The sequence below is a fragment of the Sinocyclocheilus rhinocerous genome, unplaced genomic scaffold, assembly GCF_001515625.1.
Source record: "Sinocyclocheilus rhinocerous isolate Xijiao unplaced genomic scaffold, SAMN03320098_v1.1 scaffold1556, whole genome shotgun sequence".
Lineage (NCBI taxonomy): Eukaryota > Metazoa > Chordata > Actinopteri > Cypriniformes > Cyprinidae > Sinocyclocheilus > Sinocyclocheilus rhinocerous.
The window spans coordinates 338,890-359,466 of NW_015645075.1; the positions used below are offsets into that span (position 1 = coordinate 338,890).

Genomic DNA, 20,577 nt, shown 5'->3' on the forward strand with positions numbered 1-20,577 from the left:
TTACCCTAAATGGACTCTTAGCAAATATTTTAGATCACAAACAACAAAGCACTCAATTCGTAAATCAACTATTTAATTAAGTTCTATTTTTAAGTACAAATCTCAAGAGTGAATAGAAATTATTTGGATTTATATACAATGCTCACACATAAACATAAACCCTTAAAAGGGCAATAAAAAAAATGTAAGAGTACACATTTTATGCTGAGCTGACATCTCAAACATAATTAAAAAAATCTGTTTAAATGCTATGATTTTATAATCTCTGTATGTTACAAATACATATATCCACTCAGCTGGCCTTCGTAATCTTCATCATCGACATTCTCCTCTTCGCCTGATATTCTATAAGCTCCGTTTTCTGTTTGCCGGAACTCTTTGGGGAGCTGAGAACCTGGAAAATATAAAGACACAATGTTTGATTAATTGTAGCAATTATTTATGATGCAAAAAAGAAAAAAAAAACTATTTATTTTTAATTTGTTTAATACACTCTTAAAAATAAATGTTTCAATATGGGTTTTCGCAGCACAGAGGAACTATTTTTTTGGTTCCCTAAAGAACCTTTCAGTGAACAGTTCTTAAAAGAACCATTTTTTCTTATTGTGAGGAGCATTTTAAAAATCTAAAGAACCTTCTTCCGCTATAAAGAACCTTTTGTCGTTAAAGGTTCTTCGTGGAACCACACATGCCAATAACAAATCTTTATTTTCATTAGCATGTACTATAATTAATATAGCCTACTATACTAAAACATTTTAGTAGATGCTTTTTTAATTAACAGAGTGAAAATGTGGTGAACAGCCTTTACCGTCATGCAAATGGCATCTATTAATTAATGCACTAAATAATGCGCAGCCCGTTTACTTTTGATCATATTAAGAAAGCTCAGCATTTTCTCAATATTTTTGCCCACAACTTCCTGTAAGACATACACACACATGCCTGATATATTTAAATCTTCTCTTTCTATTTTTCTCTATAGCCTCTAAACCTATAGGAACGGGTCTGTCCTGTGTCCAGAGTCACCTTTCACTTCCACCTATCCCAGAGTTCATAGCAGTTGGGACGTTCCGGGAAGCGAGGGAAGGGGGGAGGGTCAGGCACTGGTGGTGAAGATAAGGGCCAGTCTAAAGGATCAGACCCCCCAGAGAAAGAGATAACAGCCAGACAGTCACAGCAACGACCTGCCACATAATACACAAGCCCTTCCACCCCTTCTCCCTTTCCCTTCCAAATCTCCCCCCATCTAGGACCCTCTCGACCTCCTGTCATCACCAGCCTTTACGTTCCTGCTGGAGAAAGCCCTCGACTGGTGTACGGTTATCGTCAGCTCTGTCGGATTCTCGGAAGGCCAAGTTCACCTTTAGCGATGAGGAGATGATAAGCTTTGATAGTGGCATATGCGAATTGATCAGCTCCCACTGTTGGTGCATTCACATGTCTTTTCTGACCACGCCACAGACCGCAGAGAGAACATGAATAACCTAACAGACCTCTCTCTGCAGTGTGGAGGGATATTTTTCAATGTTAAAACAAGACAAATGTTCAAGTTAAACATTTGTTGTTTGTATTAAGTTAAATAGTCTATTAAAAATACTTTGCACTGCAAGTAGATGAGGAAATCAACTTGCATGACCGCAAAAGAGTCAACTAGTCAACTAATATACACACTCTTTAATCAAATTATTTGTTTTTATCAGATTATGTAGTTTCAATCATGTTTGAAGAGAGTACCAATCAGATATACTATATATATATATATATATATATATATTTCCTAATGGCCGTGTCTGTGTCTATGAATGAGTGTGTTCTCAGACATACCTCCATGTGTAACCTGTAATCTGGCGGAGGCAGACACCTCTCCGAAGGCGTTCCTGGCGGTGCATGTGTACACACCTGCATCGTTCGGCCCAACTCCTTGAATCTGGAGCCAGCCGGTCAATTCAAACCGCCGCGGACCCCCACGAGCCTGTAATTACAGAAACACACCATTGCACATTTAACAAAACCAGAACTGTTTCTGAGAATGTGACTAGAATGTAAACCTGCTGATTGAGAGGTTATTTATCTGTTTACACTCTTAAAAATAAAGGTTATTTATTGACAACTATAGTTCCATGAAGAACCTTTGCATTCCACAAAAGCTTCTTAATAAGATTATTGAAAAATTATTTACTAAGAAAAAAATGGTGTTTCTATTGTATCATACAAAAAAAAAAAACATTTGAAACATTTATTTTTTAAGTTTAACTGTGTTTATCTGTTCAAACTTTAATTATATGGACAATGCAATGAAAAATACTAAAGATTATGTGACTATCATTATGTACAGACTGATGCCAGTTTGAATGGTGCTTTCCTGTGTATTTGTTAGAATGTCACGGGGGTTGGTTACTACATTTTTTTGTCCAATTTTATTGTCCACCAGGTACAGATTATTTAATGTGCACATACCTGTACAGCTGTGCTTGAATCATCAGCAGGAAAATAAATAACGACTCCTTCTTTACTCCACTGGATGGAGGCCAATGGATACGATGACACCTCACAGGAAAAGATAACATCACTTCCTTTGGTTGTGACGATGTCACGGGGAGCATAAGTGATAACTGGTTCTGTAAAGTTTGCAGAAGATAGAAAACTTTGAGCTTTAGAGTAACTGATTATAAAAATAAAACATATTTTAAGATAAAAAAAAAAACATCCTGAAGCAAATCTTTGCTACTGGATGCTATTTTCACACCAGCGTCTGTATTTACTGTAGCCATTTGTGCTGTGTTTTGATTAGCTTGGTTAATTATTTTAAGGTGTGAGATTGGACACTTACGAACTGCTAATCTTAAACATGACGGTAAGGTAAATAAACTTAACGGCTGACTTATTATTCCCACAGCTGAACAAATGGGTTTTCATTTGGCCTTTTCCATGACAAAACTTTTAAATGTGGTGATCATGTTGGCACTCAGACTCTATCCATGACAATGGTTCCTCCTGAGATGGCATTTACATCTATATATACATTTACATTTACATTAGCAGATGCATTCATACCAAACTGATGTGGCCATTACTTTAGCTGAGGTCGCTGAGCAAACACGCACTAGTACTAAAATTAAATATCAAATACCAGTAAGAAAACATTTTTAATAGCTGAAGGCTTTTAGAAGGGTAAATCTCTGTCAGGACATGTCCCAGGCATATTGTCATCACCAAAAGCAAAAGAAAAATAATCATATTTTTAATGATTTTAGAAAGAATCATATTTTGTTGAAATAAAAATAAGCTTATTTTAGGATGATTGCAATTGCGACTTTATTTTTATGACAATTAATCACCCCACCCCAATTCATCAATTTAATCAATTTTCAAGAAATTTTAAATATATAAACTGTAAAATGTAATTTTAAAATAAATAATATAAATGTAATAATTGATGCGTGTTTATGCCTCATTGTAGTATTTGTTGTGCTGCCTTTAATCCATGCAAATTTTTATACTATCTGTAATAAATTCAAATGCACTTTTAAAAGTTGCAATAATGAAAATCGCAATTGAGGATAACAAGAATTACAATTTATCTATATATGTGTATATTAAGATTTAATCATAGTATATTTAGAGATACTCACTTGACTTGCAGGGTCCATGGTGCACCATTGTCAGCATCTGACCTTTGCCTTGCTTGTGTTGGGCCACCTGAAACTGGCATATATTTTTATATGTCTTTCCATCAGAAGCGCAGAGTGCTTCCTGCTTACTGCACACACAGATGGCTCTGGGTTCACCTGTGGGGTTTCTGCGTGGGGCTCTGCAGCGCAGACCTTCAGCACAGCGCCCGTAAAAAGTAGACCCAGATCGGGGCTCCGGGTCACACAGTTGCCCCTCATCGTTTCCACATTCCCAGCAACACCCGCACTGGTCACGAACCAGCCTGGCTGGACAACCCTGCAGCTGCCTAACATCTGGACAGCGCTCAGGGTGGCACTTTTTAGGGCATCCCTCGCCTGGTCGAATGCTCTTCTGCCAGTCAAAGCGACTGAGGTGCTCAAGATGGAAGGACTCAGATACTGAAACTAGCATCAGCACCAGTAAAACTAGTAAATAAGCCATTGTCCGTCAGGTTAAACTGGTTGAAGTCAGCAAAAACAGTCAATGGATGGAAAAAGTCTCTGATAGCAGAAGTAGCTTTTATGTTGATGTAGCAGGCCAATAAAAAGCAGTCTTGAAGGGCAGTCTAGGCCTGAAAATGCCAAAATGCAATGTTTCTGGAATTCCTGTGATCATCGGCAAAGCCTTTTCTCCCTGCTCAGTCCTTGAAGTATCCTTATGAACTGAACTGTGTTGCAGTGTCACAAAAGTGCAACAGGCTAAATGAGCAAGAAGGTGGGAAAAAAAACACAGAGGCAGCTCTAACTTTGGTGACCCCCTCTTAAACTGCAGGGTGCCTCCCCCCTTTTGCTCAACAAAAGTGTAAAAAAGGTGTGAGCTGGGAGATGAGCAACAACCAATCAAAACACTCAATCCTGAGTTAGGGTGGGGGGTGAAACCTGAGTTTGAAATCATGGGTTTTAAACCAATCTGGACACAGAAATGGTCATAAATTAACCCTCACAAACTTGATCTCAATGATTTTCATCACCCTCTCCAAGGTTGTTTTAAGTTAAGTGATAATAAAACATCAATTTATAAAAATGTTTAAAACAATAATGATTTAAATATAGTGAATGTATTTGTGTAACTCAGAGCTTATAGCTCACTGGCAGAATCAAAGCGTTCCCATTCACTTAGAAAATGTCTTTAGCCAATCACAAGAGCCGTAAATATCATGTGACTGATCACAGTTATCACGGTGCGTTTTACAGATCTGATTACAAGTGACTGAGTGGAACTTTGTTGATAAAGCACAAAGAGATATGAAAACAGAAAGAAAGAAAGAGTCTGACTTTTTTGTGTGTTGTTTAATCACAAATTTGACATTTTAGTTGTTTAGTTGCAGTTGTTGATTCCAGACATGCTGAAGAAGTTCAGTAAGGTATTGCGCGTTTATTTAGACACGTTTCTGCAGTCATTCAGTCTAGGTTATTAAGTTATTTTTATTTTTAGTAGTTATTTATTCATATCCTTTGTTGCTCAAATGCTTTCAAGCAGCTATTTGTTATTTTGACCATGTCGATGTGAAACTGGTCTAGATTAAAATGGTTTGGACCCTGTTTACACCTGAATTTAGTGTAGAATTTGTGCTTGAATCTTTTTTTCCATAGTGATACCATGAAATTACTAGTTTTCTTAATTCTATTTCCTATATGCTAAAAACAGTAAGATATACTACTACTGTGAATACTCTGAATCTAGAGAGTATATATATATATGTGTGTGTGTGTGTGTGTGTGTGTGTATGTATGTGTATATATAACCTATGTACATGTATATATATATATACAGTATATATAGCTTACACTTGCAGAAGTGTAAGTGTGAAGACAGATTAAAAGCCACAAAACTCTCATTTTGACTAAGAGGGGACTAAAAAACATTGAGCAGATTTGTTGTTGCAGGCCTACATGAAAAACAAAACGCTCCTCCATTACAAACGAGCTTATCTGTGCTGTGAAAGAAAGTGAGAAGACATTTAGCTCATCTCTCTCTCACTAATGTCCTTAGTTTATCTGCTGCTCTCACCTCGCCACGTTAAGCCAAAACAAACAATTAGGCGGCCATTAAGGGCCCATTGTTAATTGTAAATAATCCATCATTAATATTGATTAGCTGTGGCGAGCAGATCTCATTCACTTCTTGCCTCCTAATGAGTGGGTCTTAGTGGGCTAATTGCTTCAGGCTATTTCTATTCAACACCGGAGAGGCTGCAGCGAGCTCTGGAGTGTGCCTTGAGTTTTACTATTAACTAACACAGATTGAACGTCCATGATAAGATCAGACCCCACTCCAATTAACTTTCTTTGAGAATCTTTCCCAAGGTTACAATGTGCTTTTCCTATAACTGTCCGAAAAGCACCATAAACGCAGGTCATATGACTCACACAACTCAAGTCTTCTGAATGTAGAGTACAGGACATATAGACCATTTTTATCATGGTAGTTCTTGGTGGGGTTTTTTTTTTTTTGGACCTCGACAGCTTCTGGTCAGTGTGTGATGACATTTTCATTGTTTGATTAACCTTTAAGGACTTTAACTGAAAAATATTAAAAGCGCTATATAAATAAAGGTGACTTGACTTGACTTGACTAGCAATGTAAATGTAGGCTAGCTAATCATAACGCAATAAATTAAAGTTATTACGAATAAAACAGAATTGATCAACAATGCAGAATTATCAGATTGCAAATCTTACCATTCAAATATTCTTTAGAAAACCTTTAATCGCAATTAGAGACCCATTAAAAGAAAACAAAACTTGATATGTAAAATTCATGTCAATTTCTGTTGTCTGTTTTGCAGTGTAATGGGTACTTTGCTCTTGTGATTTATTTTCAAGTGAACAGGCATGTCAGTTTCATGAAGATCAATTGCCTTATCCTGTCTGTCTGTCTCTCTCATGTGTCTCACACTCACACACACGCTGTCTCACAGTCTTCATGGAGCCTCCGCAAATTCAATTCCTTTAAAACAATGATGTCACCAAGCGGAGGTCACATGTGGAGCAAATGCTTGTAAATCCAAATGGCTGTGTAGTGTTTTAAACAGGGCCAGCAATGGAATTACAAGAGGTGAAGCAGGGGAGAGGTTCAGCTCACCTCGGGGATTAGATATATTGGTTTGTGATAACACTGAAGCCATGAATCAGCGCAGTGTGAGCCCTTATCATTGGCCTTTAAATGATGATCAATAGGATCTTTATTTCACTAATTTACTAATTTAATTGCTGCAGTTTGATAAGTTCCTCTACAAAACTGTGAAATCACCTCATAGCAGAAGTAGTCAGGGATTGTTAAATATTTCATATTAAATAATTGTGTATTTCTTATTGTTTCTTGAGAATATATGATAGATAGATAGATAGATAGATAGATAGATAATCTGGTCAGTGTGTGATGACATTTTCATTGTTTGATTAACCTTTAAGGACTTTAACTGAAAAATACATGCTGTCACTTTAACTAGACAGCCTTCAAAGACTGTATCTACAGTATTTCTGTAAATGCACTGTTAGAATGTAATACTCAACCTGAGACTGTAATGTCACACGTTTTTGCTTGAAGGCAAACCAGCTGTCTGTAATTGTGTAAACTCTTGTTGAGATGACAGCAACAAAAGATGTCACATTTTCTCCCCATGTGAGTTAGGGGAGCATGATGCCTGTTGAAGTTTTAAATATGTTGTCAAAGTCAAAAATGTAAGCAAAAAATCTAAAAATGAGCTTCATTTCTTTACTAATATTTCTTAAATATATATTTATATAAAATATATGGCACTTTCTCACAAAATAAATATATGTATTTGTCATAAATTTTATATACCAATTACAAATATTTAAGAAATTAAGAAGGGACGTTAAGATTTTTGCATTATTTTTCATGACAAGACATTGTGTGTGTGTGTGTCTGTGTGTGTGCAATTTCCATAACATTATGTGTCCATATGTTAATTATTATTATCCTCATTAATGTAATACAGCATTTCTCTGTATTATTGTATTTTTTTTAAATGATTTCAAATTATTTCAAATTATTTTGTTTAAAATTTTTACAAATTATTAAAAAAAAAAATAAGCTGATTAAAATCAACATATTAAACATATTAAATTCAAGGCACTAGAAAAAATATGAATTCTTCACCTCAGAATTTATTGTGCTTTCATGGAAATATTATAGTGGATAAAATAAAATAATGCAAAATATAGTTTCTTATGGTGTTCTGTATTTTGGATAGAAATATGATCCTTTTTTGCACATGTTAGTGACTGAAGAAACTTTTGGAGGATATACTAGCAATGTTTTTGGAATAGCCTTCCTGATAATGTTCGGGGTTCAGACACACTCTTAATTCATTCACTGAGGAATCATGGTTGTAAGCCTCAACTTAGAGTTGAATTCAGAATATCTTTTAAAACTAATTCAATTTCTGAATTTTATCATTTATGTAATCTGAGAAAAACCTGAGAAATTGCTAGTAAATTTCACAAACTGACACACAGAAACAGTAACACATTGAATTAAACATGACATTTTGAACTAGAAAACTTAAATCGTATTTTGTTGTAAAACATATTCCAATAATAGCTATTTATTTTAATTATACTTTAGAGCTGCTTTACAGTAGAATCTTAACTGTCTGTGGCTATTTTTCTATTTACCACTGTAAAAATAATACAATATAAAGTGCTAAGTAAATAACTTGACTTTATTTTTATTTTTTTTACAGTGTATATACCAGGCTACTTCTGTTGTACTGTAAGGTAGTTGTTTTTGTCATGGTGCTCTAGCAAAGCACATATATTCATTACACTCTTTTGTTTTGGTCTCCCATATAAAGATGCATTTCCTTGAGAAAGCAATATAAATCCCATTCAGCACATCACCTGCTGTGAAATCACAGTACGATGTTTTGTCGGGCTGTGTATGCATGCTGTGTCGAAGGTATTGAGTTTAGCTTAATGGATTTTGGAAAATATTTCCGTTGACATTTTTGAATTGTATCTTAATTCGCTTGCATCGTGTAGCCTGTTAGTGAAGGAAACAAGAATATTAAACAAAACAAGTCAAATACATCAGCACAATCATTTTCTCCAGCCCATCTTTGCAAAATACACCAATCCACATTTATGGCACTTTCATTATCCATTATTTCCCATATTATGAAACACCTTATAACCTGTCAAGTCTTTTATCTCAGCAGGCAGGTACTTAACTTCAGCATTATTAACATGATTCAACTGCCGTAGACTCACCACAGGATGCTTTTCCCGCAAAGTGCACCCCTTGATTTCTTTTTAAATTGTTTTAAAGTGCCTTTATTTTCCTTCGACAGACATTAGCCTCACAGTGTTAGCCACGACTTGAGGACTTGGCACGCTAGGACATTGAAATGGTCAATCAGAGCAAGTAATATTGGTCAGGGTGGTTGATTCAGTCTCTTTGCAATCTTCCAGTCCGCATGAATTGCTGAGACGGACCATTTAAGCAGCATAATTCCATCATTTTAATAGTTTTAATGCTCAACAGGTACACAGATCAGGGCAGCGTGTGCTGTGTTTCCCAAAAGTCACACCCTGTGCCAAGCTGGACTTGAATAAGTAAAGTGGTTTCGTGTGCACTCATTCATCTGAAGTGCTCTCTCATAAGTCTTTCTCCAGAGACGGATTTGAGCGGGAAAAGGCGGCCCTGTTCCTGCATTAATGAGAAGCTCTTTGCTGCATCCCAACTGGACTCTGTAAAGAATGGCTGTACGACTCAACATTACACCGTTTTTACAGCCATTTATCACATCAACCACAACTGACATACGTGTGTGTGTGTGTGTGTGTGTGTGTGTGTGTGTACACATTTTGATCATAAATACTTCTCCGTTTTTAAAGGTATTTAAAGGTATACCGTTTTTTAAAAGTGAGTCATTTTGTTCCACCACATAATGCTATTAAACACAACATCTTAAAACATCAACTTTATATATATACAGTGGGTACGGAAAGTATTCAGACCCCCTTAAATTTTTCACTCTTTGTTATATTGCAGCCATTTGCTAAAATCATTTAAGTTAATTTTTTTTCCTCATTAATGTACACACAGCACCCCATATTGACAGAAAAACACAGAATTGTTGACATCTTTGCAGATTTATTAAAAAAGAAAAACTGAAAAATGCTCAGTATTTAGTAGAAGCACCCTTTTGATCTAATACAGCCATGAGCCTTTTTGGGAAAGATGCAACAAGTTCTTCACACCTGGCTTTGGGGATCCTCTGCCATTCCTCCTTGCAAATCCTCTCCAGTTCTGTCAGGTTGGACGGTAAACGTTGGTGGACAGCCATTTTTAGGTCTCTCCAGAGATGCTCATATAAACATACCATATTTTTCTTTATATATATATATATATACACCCGGCGAACACAGAGGACGTACTGCACCAGCACCAGAACTTCTACTGTTACACAAACTTTGCTTTCGCCCCCTCTAAATCAAACCCCTTTACCAGCATCTGCCATCTGTTCCAGGAGAATCTGTTTCACTCCCCGAGCCAAGCAAGGCCGTTATTGGTCCTAATGGCGCTATCAGCTAAGCCGCTAAACCCAATTACTGCTTAAAAAGGGAGACCACCCCAGCTAATCATGGCCGCCTAACCTGATTTGGCTGTGATGAAGAGATGGGATAAAGATCAGTTAATGCAGAGAGAATGATCTCACAAATACAGAAAACTCAATTCATTTCTCTGGGAGGCCAATCTGTCCGATTCAGCGCTAATGGAGTGGAGTTTCATTAGACTCGAGGCGTGCTGCTCGCTCTTATCAGCCTAAAGACAAATAATATCAAAAAAGGGTGATATTCATTAGGGACATGTGTCTCAAAAAGCTTCGATTTGTGAGGGGTTCAAGCAAAATGTGTTAATATACTGATCGGGACATAATGGTGGTGAGACATGACCAACACGGAAGTTTCTAAAGTGCACTAGTGTCTAAAGGGAATATACATAGGGATTTGAACAAAGCTTGTGTTTTATGTTTTAGCATGTATTTGTGTGTCGTGTGTATGGACATGAATGATACCTTTAAGTAGCTTGTTCAAAAGAGTGTTTTTGAAGTGACTTTTCACATCTTAAAAAAACAGGATGGATGTGACAATCATTGAGATTTGGGCCAGGAAGTAACCACCTGCTTAGCAACCTCACAGCAACGCACTCAGAAGAACAACAACATAACAACATCTACACACTTATATTTACTATGCTTTTAGTAATAATTCATTTACTTTTACTTGCTACAACAAAATCTGTGTGAACACTTATCATGATTTGTGTTTTTTTCTGTTAATTAAAGCAAGGGGTTTAGATGCCATGGACCACCAGATATGATCCATATATTAAATTGTTGTGTAAAAAATGTATATTATAAATATGAAATATTTGGAAAATATTTAGTTTTTTTATTGGGATACAATATTATGCTTTTTTTTTACTCAGTAGAAAATCCATCTATCCATTTAATTTTTTTGTAAATTTGATTAGTAAATTTATTAACCAGGCACTAGAGAGAGGCTTTGAGCTTATATATATATATATATATATATATACTGTATGTAACTTTTTATCAAAGAAAACTTTATGTAAACTTTTCCACAGACCCCAGTTGGAAAACCTCTATAAAAAAACAACCAGGGTTGTCATTTTTTCGAACTTTTCTAACTATATTTCTAAATATTTTCTAAAACTAGTTTCTAGCCAAACAGAAGCGTCCTTGTTTTGCCTTATGGTGAACATCTTCAAACGTCAGGTTTTTTTTCTGTGTGGTTTTAGGCCTTAAAGTCAAGTCCTCTTAACACACTGTTAACTACACCATCTGTTAATAGGTCTGGTCCGACAGTGCGTGTGCGTGCGTGTTCACCTGAGGCTACAAATTCATTTATTGGTGCGCTCTCATCTGCAGCCCTGCAGTAAGAGTGAGTTGTGCATGAGGCTACGGGGCTGAAGGGCAGGTCTTCCCTAACAGAGCCGGGCCAGGCCTTACAGACGGACATTAGGCCAAACCAGAGTTAAAATCCTATTAGTTTCAGCTGGGAATCAGATTATCGTCGTCGAGAATCACTGGTCTGGCAACTAGGGTCTAATTTATGCCAATCAACAGCAATTATTGAGGGGAAGGGGAGCATCTATTAGGGAAGCTCATCCACTTAGGCTAATGAATGGGGCAGATTCAGTCTCTTACTGAAGAGACGTATTTGGGAACTGCAGCTGGGGGCGAATGCACTGCATTCAAGTGGCACCACTGTTATCTGACTCTGTTTGTGTGTGGACTACATTCATTCGTATAGTGAGTTTTATTATAGATGGCAGCCGTATAGATCAGACGTTTCAGTTTTTAGGATTGTGTAGTATATTACCTTTGCAGTATACTTGGATCAATATATGACAAACTGCGTTATTTGCTTTGTCAATATACTGTCAAACTGTTCATGAGAGAGATAACCCTGACTCTGACTTATTACCTAGAAGGAGAAAAAGTTGGGAAAATAAAGCATTTTATTGTTTTATTAATTAATTTAATGGTTTTAATTTGTTAAATAAAATGGAGGGCTAAAAAAAAGTCATTGATAGGACATGACAGCCGAAGTTCTGTTTTGAGAGTTTGAGTTGGGAAAAACATTGGGAAATAAGAAGGATTGTGGTGCCCTCTATTGTTTGAAACCCGCAAGTGTTTCTTGCACAAAATTAATTACTTACAAAAATAATAGCCTATAGAATTTTATACACAATGCAAAGGTGTTTTTCCCCCACAGGAAGATTTTTTTTTTAGCAGAATTACAAGTCCATATCTCACATTTTTTACTTTTCTGACAGGACTGCAATAAAAAATAAAAAGTTAAATTTGTGCGATAAACCCAGAATTGTGAGATAATAAGTCGCACCCTTTTATTTTTATTATTATTTTTTTATCCCATGGAGGAAAAAACTTCGATACTAGAGTCCTAATCTGTAAAAAAAAAAAATAAAATAAAATAAAATAAAATAATAAGTACTAAGTTCATCTTATAACAATACGTGTTTTTCAAAAAGTATTTTTAGTGTTAGTTTAATGAAGGCTATGAAAGGTTGTCAGACTGTATCGTAGTTCATATTCCATAACGCAAGATGTCAGCCTTTAACTAAAAAATGCGCCTAGAAAAGCAAGCGAATAAGATGAAGATGAAAGGTGAGTTGTCCTTTGAAAACTCAAGAGGAACATAGAAGCTATACTTACCAGCTCTTCCACTCTTCGCAATGAGGACGCTGGACTTTTACTCTAGGGCTTATAACTGAAATGGTTAATACATAACAGTAATTAAGACACTTATTTTGCAAAGTAACACATAGATAAATATTTATAGTATTTATATTAAATATCGGTTTCGTTGCATTAATGAAAACACTTTGTTCTGTATTAAACAATAGCTATTTTAAACTCTATTTGTAGATAACTGTACTTCTCCTATATTTATTATTTGCTGGTGTGCATTATTAAATACTGAGTAATATAAATCTTGTGTAAAATCCAGTAAATCGATCCTCAACATCTAGGGACCAATCAGATGCGCTACTGCGAAGCACGTGACCTAACACGGAAATAGCTCTGGAGTGTCTAATCTCTCGTGAAGTTCTTTGTTCCCCATCTAGAAACATCAGCAGCGTCTCAACATGGCGAATAATAGCACAGGCTAATAACGAGCTAGCGTCTCTCCCCCTTTCACCTGCCGTTAAAGTCCTAAGAATAGTATGCAGCAGCCTTTGAAAGTATCCCAGAAAGAGTTTAAATAATGGAAACGCGGGGGATTGAGCAGATGTTCGACTTCCAGCGGTAACTTACTCACATTCCAAGCTTGAAATGATAACAGTTGCAGAGCTAATATAATTAGCCGTAGCATGTTCAACATCAAACTCACAAAAACACAAGCGTATAAAGTCTGAAGCGTATAAACGCTTCAGATACATGCATATGAGAATGGATAGTCAATTAATGTTGTCTGATTCTTTTTGCACTTGTGTAATTTAATACACCATATTTGCCATAAAGGTTATTCGAACAGTTTCGAATAGTACTGTATGGTTTATGAGAGTATTACAGTAACATTACATAAAAAAGTCTGGCTATGTGTATGTTTCATTAAAATATGTTGCATAATAATAACACAGTCTTAATATTTGTGGTTGTTAATGTCAACAGTAAGGCCTGTTGCATAAAACTGATCTAATTAAAAAATAACAATGCATGATCGTATATTAGATGATTTTCTCACAAAAACCAAGGTTTCCCCATAACTCATGTTTCTTAGGTTTGTCTTTCTGATCTCTGAGTAACTCAAGCATGACAGCAGAAATGAAGCACTGGTTAGTAAACATTTGAAATGTGTGCACTGCTCAGGTCTCTGACATTGAGAGATGTTAGTTTCTGGCAAACGGCTCTAGTCATAAATAGATCCTGAAGCTGGTTGCTATTCCTGTCATCTCTTTCCACAGGTTACCAAATGATCGCTTCATCCTGCTGTTGTTGTTGCTGTACTCCCCTGTCGGCGTGTGTTTGATGCTACTGCGAATATTTATTGGTGTCCATGTGTTTCTAGTGAGTTGTGCACTACCTGACAGTATTGTCAGAAGGTAAGATGCCACACTGGAGCGTTAATAGATAGTACAATTCAGAACAGTAAAGACTAAATTTTAGCATTTTTTATTATGTGCTTTTTATTTAATTAGTTTTGAGTGTTTTAAAATATTTCTGTTTAGCTTTAAGTAATTTTTCCCTCAGTTTTTAGTTTTTAAAAAAAAAAAATGTTTTACTTTTTATCAACTGTTTATTTTTATTTCAGATTTTTTAGTTTTAGTTAACAATAACAACACTGCTGCAGTGTGACATTCTCAAGCTTTTTTTGAACAGCATTCATATGTAATTATCACACTGTTGCAGATTAATATTATTTAATATATATATATATATATTTGCTTTTAAAACTTATGTCACAGACAGGATATTAAGCTTCAAACAAGCTAAAAGGTGTTAAAGGGGTCATATGATGCGATTTCAAGTTTTCCTTTCTCTTTGGAGTGTTACAAGCTGATTGTGCATAGATAAGATCCCTGAAGTTGCAAAGACTAAAGTCTAATGTACAGTATTTGAAAAATAATGTGTTTTTTGAACATTAAAGCATGTCAACATATTCTGTTACACCAAATACACAGAATAATGATCTTTAAAAAAGCATCATATGACCCCTTTAAAAAATTGTGAATAACTTGTCACCTAGAATACAAACTTTTAATAATACATGTATTTAATTTTTGTTACTTTTGGTTTGACCGATTTTGTTTTTGCATTTGGATGTGTTTTTAGTATTGCTTGTTACACATTTGTCTTTGTTGTTATAGGTTCATAGTGAGAATAATGTGTTCAGTGTTGGGTCTGCATGTCCGGCAGAACAGTCCACACTTACGGGACAAAACCGGCCGACTTTACATCTGCAATCACGTTACACATTTCGACCACAATATTATCAACCTTCTTACCTCCTGTAACACGGTGAGTGTCTATGTGCGTCTCAGTGTTTTCCCAGCATGATGTAATCTTTTTCTCCTCTGCTCTGCCCTTGACCTCTTTCTTTTGGTTCTTTCATTGGTTTACTCACACAATGAGGTCTATTTCTCCTTTGGCAGCTGTGCTGACGTAATGTTGGGCCAGAGGCCAGTGAATGAGGTCTAGTTCTCTCTGTTTGCTTCCTATCAAATGATTCAATTTTGTTTGGTTGTAGGGCAGGAGGAATAACTAAATTCATTTTTAAACGTTAAGTCATGCTTGAATTCCTTTCTGCATGAGTTGACCGAGGATTTAGTTTGAACATAAATGTATGTATTATATATTTTAAATTTATATTTTTGTTATAAATAATTGCTTGTAACTACATTAAAATAAACATAAAATTTAAGAATCACAGTTAGTGTATTAAGTCAGGGCTGTACGTTAACTTTTTTTTCACATAGCACTGGTGCTACAGAGGTTGAAAGTTTTGTAGCACAGGCCAAAAAGTTGTAGCACAAGTATAAAACGTCTGTTATCATGTCTGAAAACAAACACAAGTAATGGAGTTCATCACTTAAACAGGCACTGATGTTCCATACAGAGCACAAAAAATACAAACCATCACAAAAATTGTTTTAGACAAAGTTTTCTTAATTTGCTAAAAATGGAAGAGTGCAGAAACTTAACACCTCTTACACCTTAACAAAATATAAAATAAAAAACAACTGCAGACATTTAGGCAAAGTGAGCAAAGATACAAATTTTTGTCATTATTTTATCTTTGTTATTACAAAATAAGAACAAAACCCTGTAAGTCATTAAATTATTATAAACTTAAACATATAATATACGTAATATGTAATTTACACAACATTTACACAACTATTACAGTTTACATTATATGCTCAGCATAGATAATATGAATTTAGTTTATTACTAGCATTCAAGTTTGGGTTCAGAAATATTTTTTTTATTTTTTCATAATATTTTTATTCTGCAAGGACACATTAAGTTTTATCAAAATTGACAAAATGTATAGGCCTGATGTTACAAAAGATTTCCAGTTAAAATAAATGCTGTTTTTTTTATTTTTTATTCTTTCTATTCATTAATGTCTCGCGATGGCGCCGACGCTGATGGCTGCCTCCGTGGCGTGCTCCGCAGTTGTTTTTATGTTTTTGTTAGTTTGTCCTGTCTTTAGTTATATCCCTGCAATCAGTTTCACCAGAGACGAATTGCTGGACATTCGGAAGTACACACCACCCGATATTTCACCGGTTTTCGATTATTCTGATGTTTTGCTGGACATTGTAGATCGCTACGCAGAATCAACGGGAAAATTGCGCGACGGCGGGACATGTTTTTACATCAATGAGAGGTGGTGTACAGATGTAACTGTGTTAAAGAAGATGTGCTGTTCAGATCTAGAAGTGCTCTTCTGAATCATTGGTACAACCCTCCCTTCTCTCCAAGAACTGTACTCATCCAGAGTGAGCAAAAGGGCTGGCAAAATCACTCTGGACCCCTCACATCCAGCACACTCCCTCTTTGAACTGTTGCCATCTGGTCGACGCTACAGAGCTCTGAGCACCAGAACGGCCAGACACAGGAACAGTTTCTTCCCTCAGGCCATCACAGGCACAGTTTCTTCCCTCAGGCCTCTCATGAACACTTGACAATAACTGTGGAACACACACTATTTATTCACTCATACACTTATTTATCTAACACACATACTCAGTCTACATTTCAATTTGCACATAATATACCTGTACATACAACTGTCTATTGTTCTATACCTGGACATACAATTGTCGATTGTCGATTTGTATATTTTTTATTCCTTGTTTTACTTGTTCTATTTTTTTTATTTATTTATTTATTTTTTTTATTATCTGTGTTGTTTTGTTCTGTCACTGTCATCCTGTTACACTGTGGAAGCTTCTGTCACGAAAACAAATTCCTCGTATGTGTAAACATACCTGGCAATAAAGCTCATTCTGATTAATGAATCCTGAAAAACTATCACAGATTTCACAAAAATATTAAGCAGCACAACTGTTTTCATCATTGATAATAGGGGTCATGACTCTGAAGACTGGCGTAATCATGCAAAAAATTCAGCTTTGCATCACAGGATCAAAATTAAATTTTAAAATATATTAAAATAGAAAATAGTTATTTTAAATGTTAATAATATTTCTTCATACTGATTTTACTATATTTTTGATCAAATAAAATGCAGCCTTGGTGAGCAAAAGAGACTTCAAAACGTTATCATAATAACATTAGCAAAATATTTTTCCTGACCACAAACTTTTAGATCAGGGGTGTCAAACTCAGTTCCTGGAGGGCCGCAGCCCTGCATAGTTTAGTTCCAACCCTGCTCCAACACACATACATGTAGTTTTCAAATAAGTCTTAATGACATGATTAGCTGGATCAGGTTTCTTTAATTAGGGTTGCATCTAAACTGTGCAGGGCTGTGGCCCTCCTGGAACTGAGTTTGACACCCCTGTTTTAGGGTGTTTTCACACTTGAGTCCTCTTTAAAAGAACCGAACCCAGACCCCTTTAAGTGGACCAAGAGGTGGACCAAGTGAAAAAGGACCCAGTTTTCTTTGTGTTCACACTATCGCTGTTCCTGAAATAGGACTCAGATCCTTTTTTTGGTCCTTAACTTAAGCAGTAATGGTGTCTCAGACCTCTTTGTGTTCAGACTGTTGCTTTTTGGATCAAGTCCAGTTCAGTGTTTGATGGCTGACATTATGGCCTCCAAAACTGTAATATTTTTATCTTTTGCACAAAAATATAAGTTTCGTACACCTTTGTAATATTTATTTTGAATTTAAGACTTTTTAAGACTGTTTTTAAGACCTGCACAGATAAAATTAATGCCATATGAGTGGGGTGGGGCAATGTTTTAAAATGACTGTAAAAAGCATGATTTACAGTTCAGATACAGGTTTTCACAAAAAAATATAAAAACATTTTTAATAAAATTTCAAATTTCAGCCATTCAAATTTCAAACCATTTTAAAGAAAAGAGTCAAAAATCAAATGTATCAATTATTATATTAATGGTTTAATGGCTGGTTTAATATCAATTATTTTAAACCATCAGAAGGGCTGTTAAAAAAATGCAAATTCATTCTCTGCCAGCAGGTGGCGCTTTCAGAGCTGCATAAAGATAGACTTTGAAACATGCAGCGCTCAAATTTTTTTTCCAATGAAATCATAGCCTTTTTCATTTTAATCATCACATTATGATTAATATGACAATTGTCTTTCCGTCCCCATTGTACTTTTTATGGCCTTAAATTTGATACAATTAAACGCAAAACTTTTTAAGGACCAGCGGAAAAGGCATGCTGACATTGAGATTATTTAAAATTAAATTGGACAAATAAAATAAAAGAAAATATAATAAACTGCTTTAACTTTTTCAGGTACAGTACAGGTATCCTTAAATGCAGCATTTAAGTAAGAAATATACTAATCAAATGAAAAAAATTAAATGCATATTATTAATCGTATGAATACTAGATTCTACTGATTCTCATATTAGGCTGCTGTACTAGAACTACATACTGCACAGATCAGTTACACATGCAATTTCTTTCCCAAATTTTACATTCGATTGAGAGACAAAACCAACTGTGTTTATGTGAACCATGAGTGTTTTTGACAGTTGAAACAATAAACGCTAAAGAGAGTGTAGTTTAGCCCCCGCTGGGATGTGCGCGCTCATAGCCTATATCAAAAAGTTTAAACTGGCAAGGAGCACAGCCGCGTCTCTCTTACACAGTTTGGAAGCGGTTGAAATTAAAATAAACGAGTGTACGTTGTGAGCGAACAATTTGTAGAGATCTGCCAGAAGAAGCAGCCACTATGAACAGCTGATTTGTACGGAAACATCTGATGGCCAAACTACATTGGAATTCGCAAATGGAAAAATCAAGTGAGCCCGGGCCGATTTGTGTTCACAATGCACATTTTTAGCGAACCGTACTCAGACCACCTCCCGAGATGATCTCGGTTTGGTTCGCTTCTGAGAGGTCTGAGATCGTTTGGAGTGTTCACATATGGGCCAAAAATCACGAGAACCGTGCTCAGACCCCTGAAAAGTACCAAGTGTGAAAACACCCTTAGATGGTAGTGTATGCATTGTTCAGATGTATTTTAAAATGTACTTTTACCTTCACACAATAAGCCCTACTTGATTCAGCTTCAATAATAAAAGAATAAGATACTTTTAATGACTGTATAGCCCTTTATATTTATTTTACACATTTCATGTAGACTACATGACTAACATCATGCTTTAGCTAATCAGCTACATGTAACCATGTTTTGCTATCTGTTTCTTTGTGTTTAGCCACTGCTGGAGGGCCCTGTGGGGTTCCTGTGCTGGGCGAGAGGTTTTATGGAGCTGGGTCAGGGTGTACAGAGCAGGGCGGAGCTGACAGAGACTCTCCGCAGGTATTGCTCATCTCCTGCCGCTTTACCCCTCCTGCTTTTTCCAGAGGAGGACACCACCAACGGCCGAAACGGCCTCCTCAAGTTCAGGTACTCCAACATCACACAGCTGCCATCAAAACAATATTCTTTTTTACTTTTGACTATTGTCATATATATTGTCAATATATATATATATATATATATATATATATATATATATATTGTCAATATATATATATACGAAATTTATACAAAATACATCAAATATTTAAAATGCGTACATCTACAATTCAACTACATCAAAACACAATATATACAAATATTAAAGATATTTTATTAACTATTTTTGTAAAACAATGTACATTTAGCGTAATGCAGCAGCTTTCTATGACTCTTTATCTCTGATCAAGTTATAAGTCATAAAACCTAGAGGATGCACGACTCCAGCGCATTCAATGTCGTCTTAGTTCGTGCTTTGAGATTGTAACTGCTTTCTAAAACCTTATTCTGCATTCAGCAAATTAATTTTGTGTTGGGCGATGGACCTTGTTGGGAAACCAAATAATACATTGCCGATCTGGAGCCATCTCCATTCATGTCACCCATCCGCGTTCGTACAAGTGTCTGATCGCAAACGCCTGGCTGGTCAGGTTTGGTGAGACTTTCTCCAAACTGGCCAAATACAATCGAGACAGCGATAAATGGTAGATGTTAACAAGAAATGTGGGAACGATTCCTATTTCAAAGAGAGCGCGTGCAGACGAGGAGTTAATGCACCCGGCCGCATCCAGTGTAGCATCACTGATTATAATGAGTTCTATAGCCTAGCATTTTGTCGTGTCGTGTCGCGCTGCGCCACTCGCGTCCTGTAGACAGTGTGTATTTAACTTTCTTATTTAGGCT

The 20,577-nt window shown here is 35.9% G+C and overlaps 2 protein-coding genes across 2 annotated transcripts; one reads left to right on the forward strand and one right to left on the reverse strand.

Moving 5' to 3' along the window:
• Positions 1-272: 272 nt before the first annotated feature.
• On the reverse strand, positions 273-4,086 carry LOC107705479 (kazal-type serine protease inhibitor domain-containing protein 1-like). Its single transcript, XM_016508790.1, has 4 exons — positions 3,636-4,086; positions 2,461-2,621; positions 1,828-1,975; positions 273-394 (listed from the first exon to the last, which is right to left on the reverse strand). Exons 1-4 carry the CDS (start codon positions 4,084-4,086, stop codon positions 273-275), a joined length of 882 nt encoding a protein of 293 aa, XP_016364276.1.
• Positions 4,087-13,285: 9,199 nt separating this feature from the next.
• On the forward strand, positions 13,286-19,782 carry LOC107705474 (ancient ubiquitous protein 1-like; the record flags this gene model as incomplete). Its single annotated transcript, XM_016508784.1, has 4 exons — positions 13,286-13,504; positions 14,164-14,301; positions 15,067-15,217; positions 19,592-19,782. Coding segments are annotated over exons 1-4 (521 nt in total), but the record flags the coding sequence as incomplete, so codon positions are not given.
• Positions 19,783-20,577: the final 795 nt, after the last annotated feature.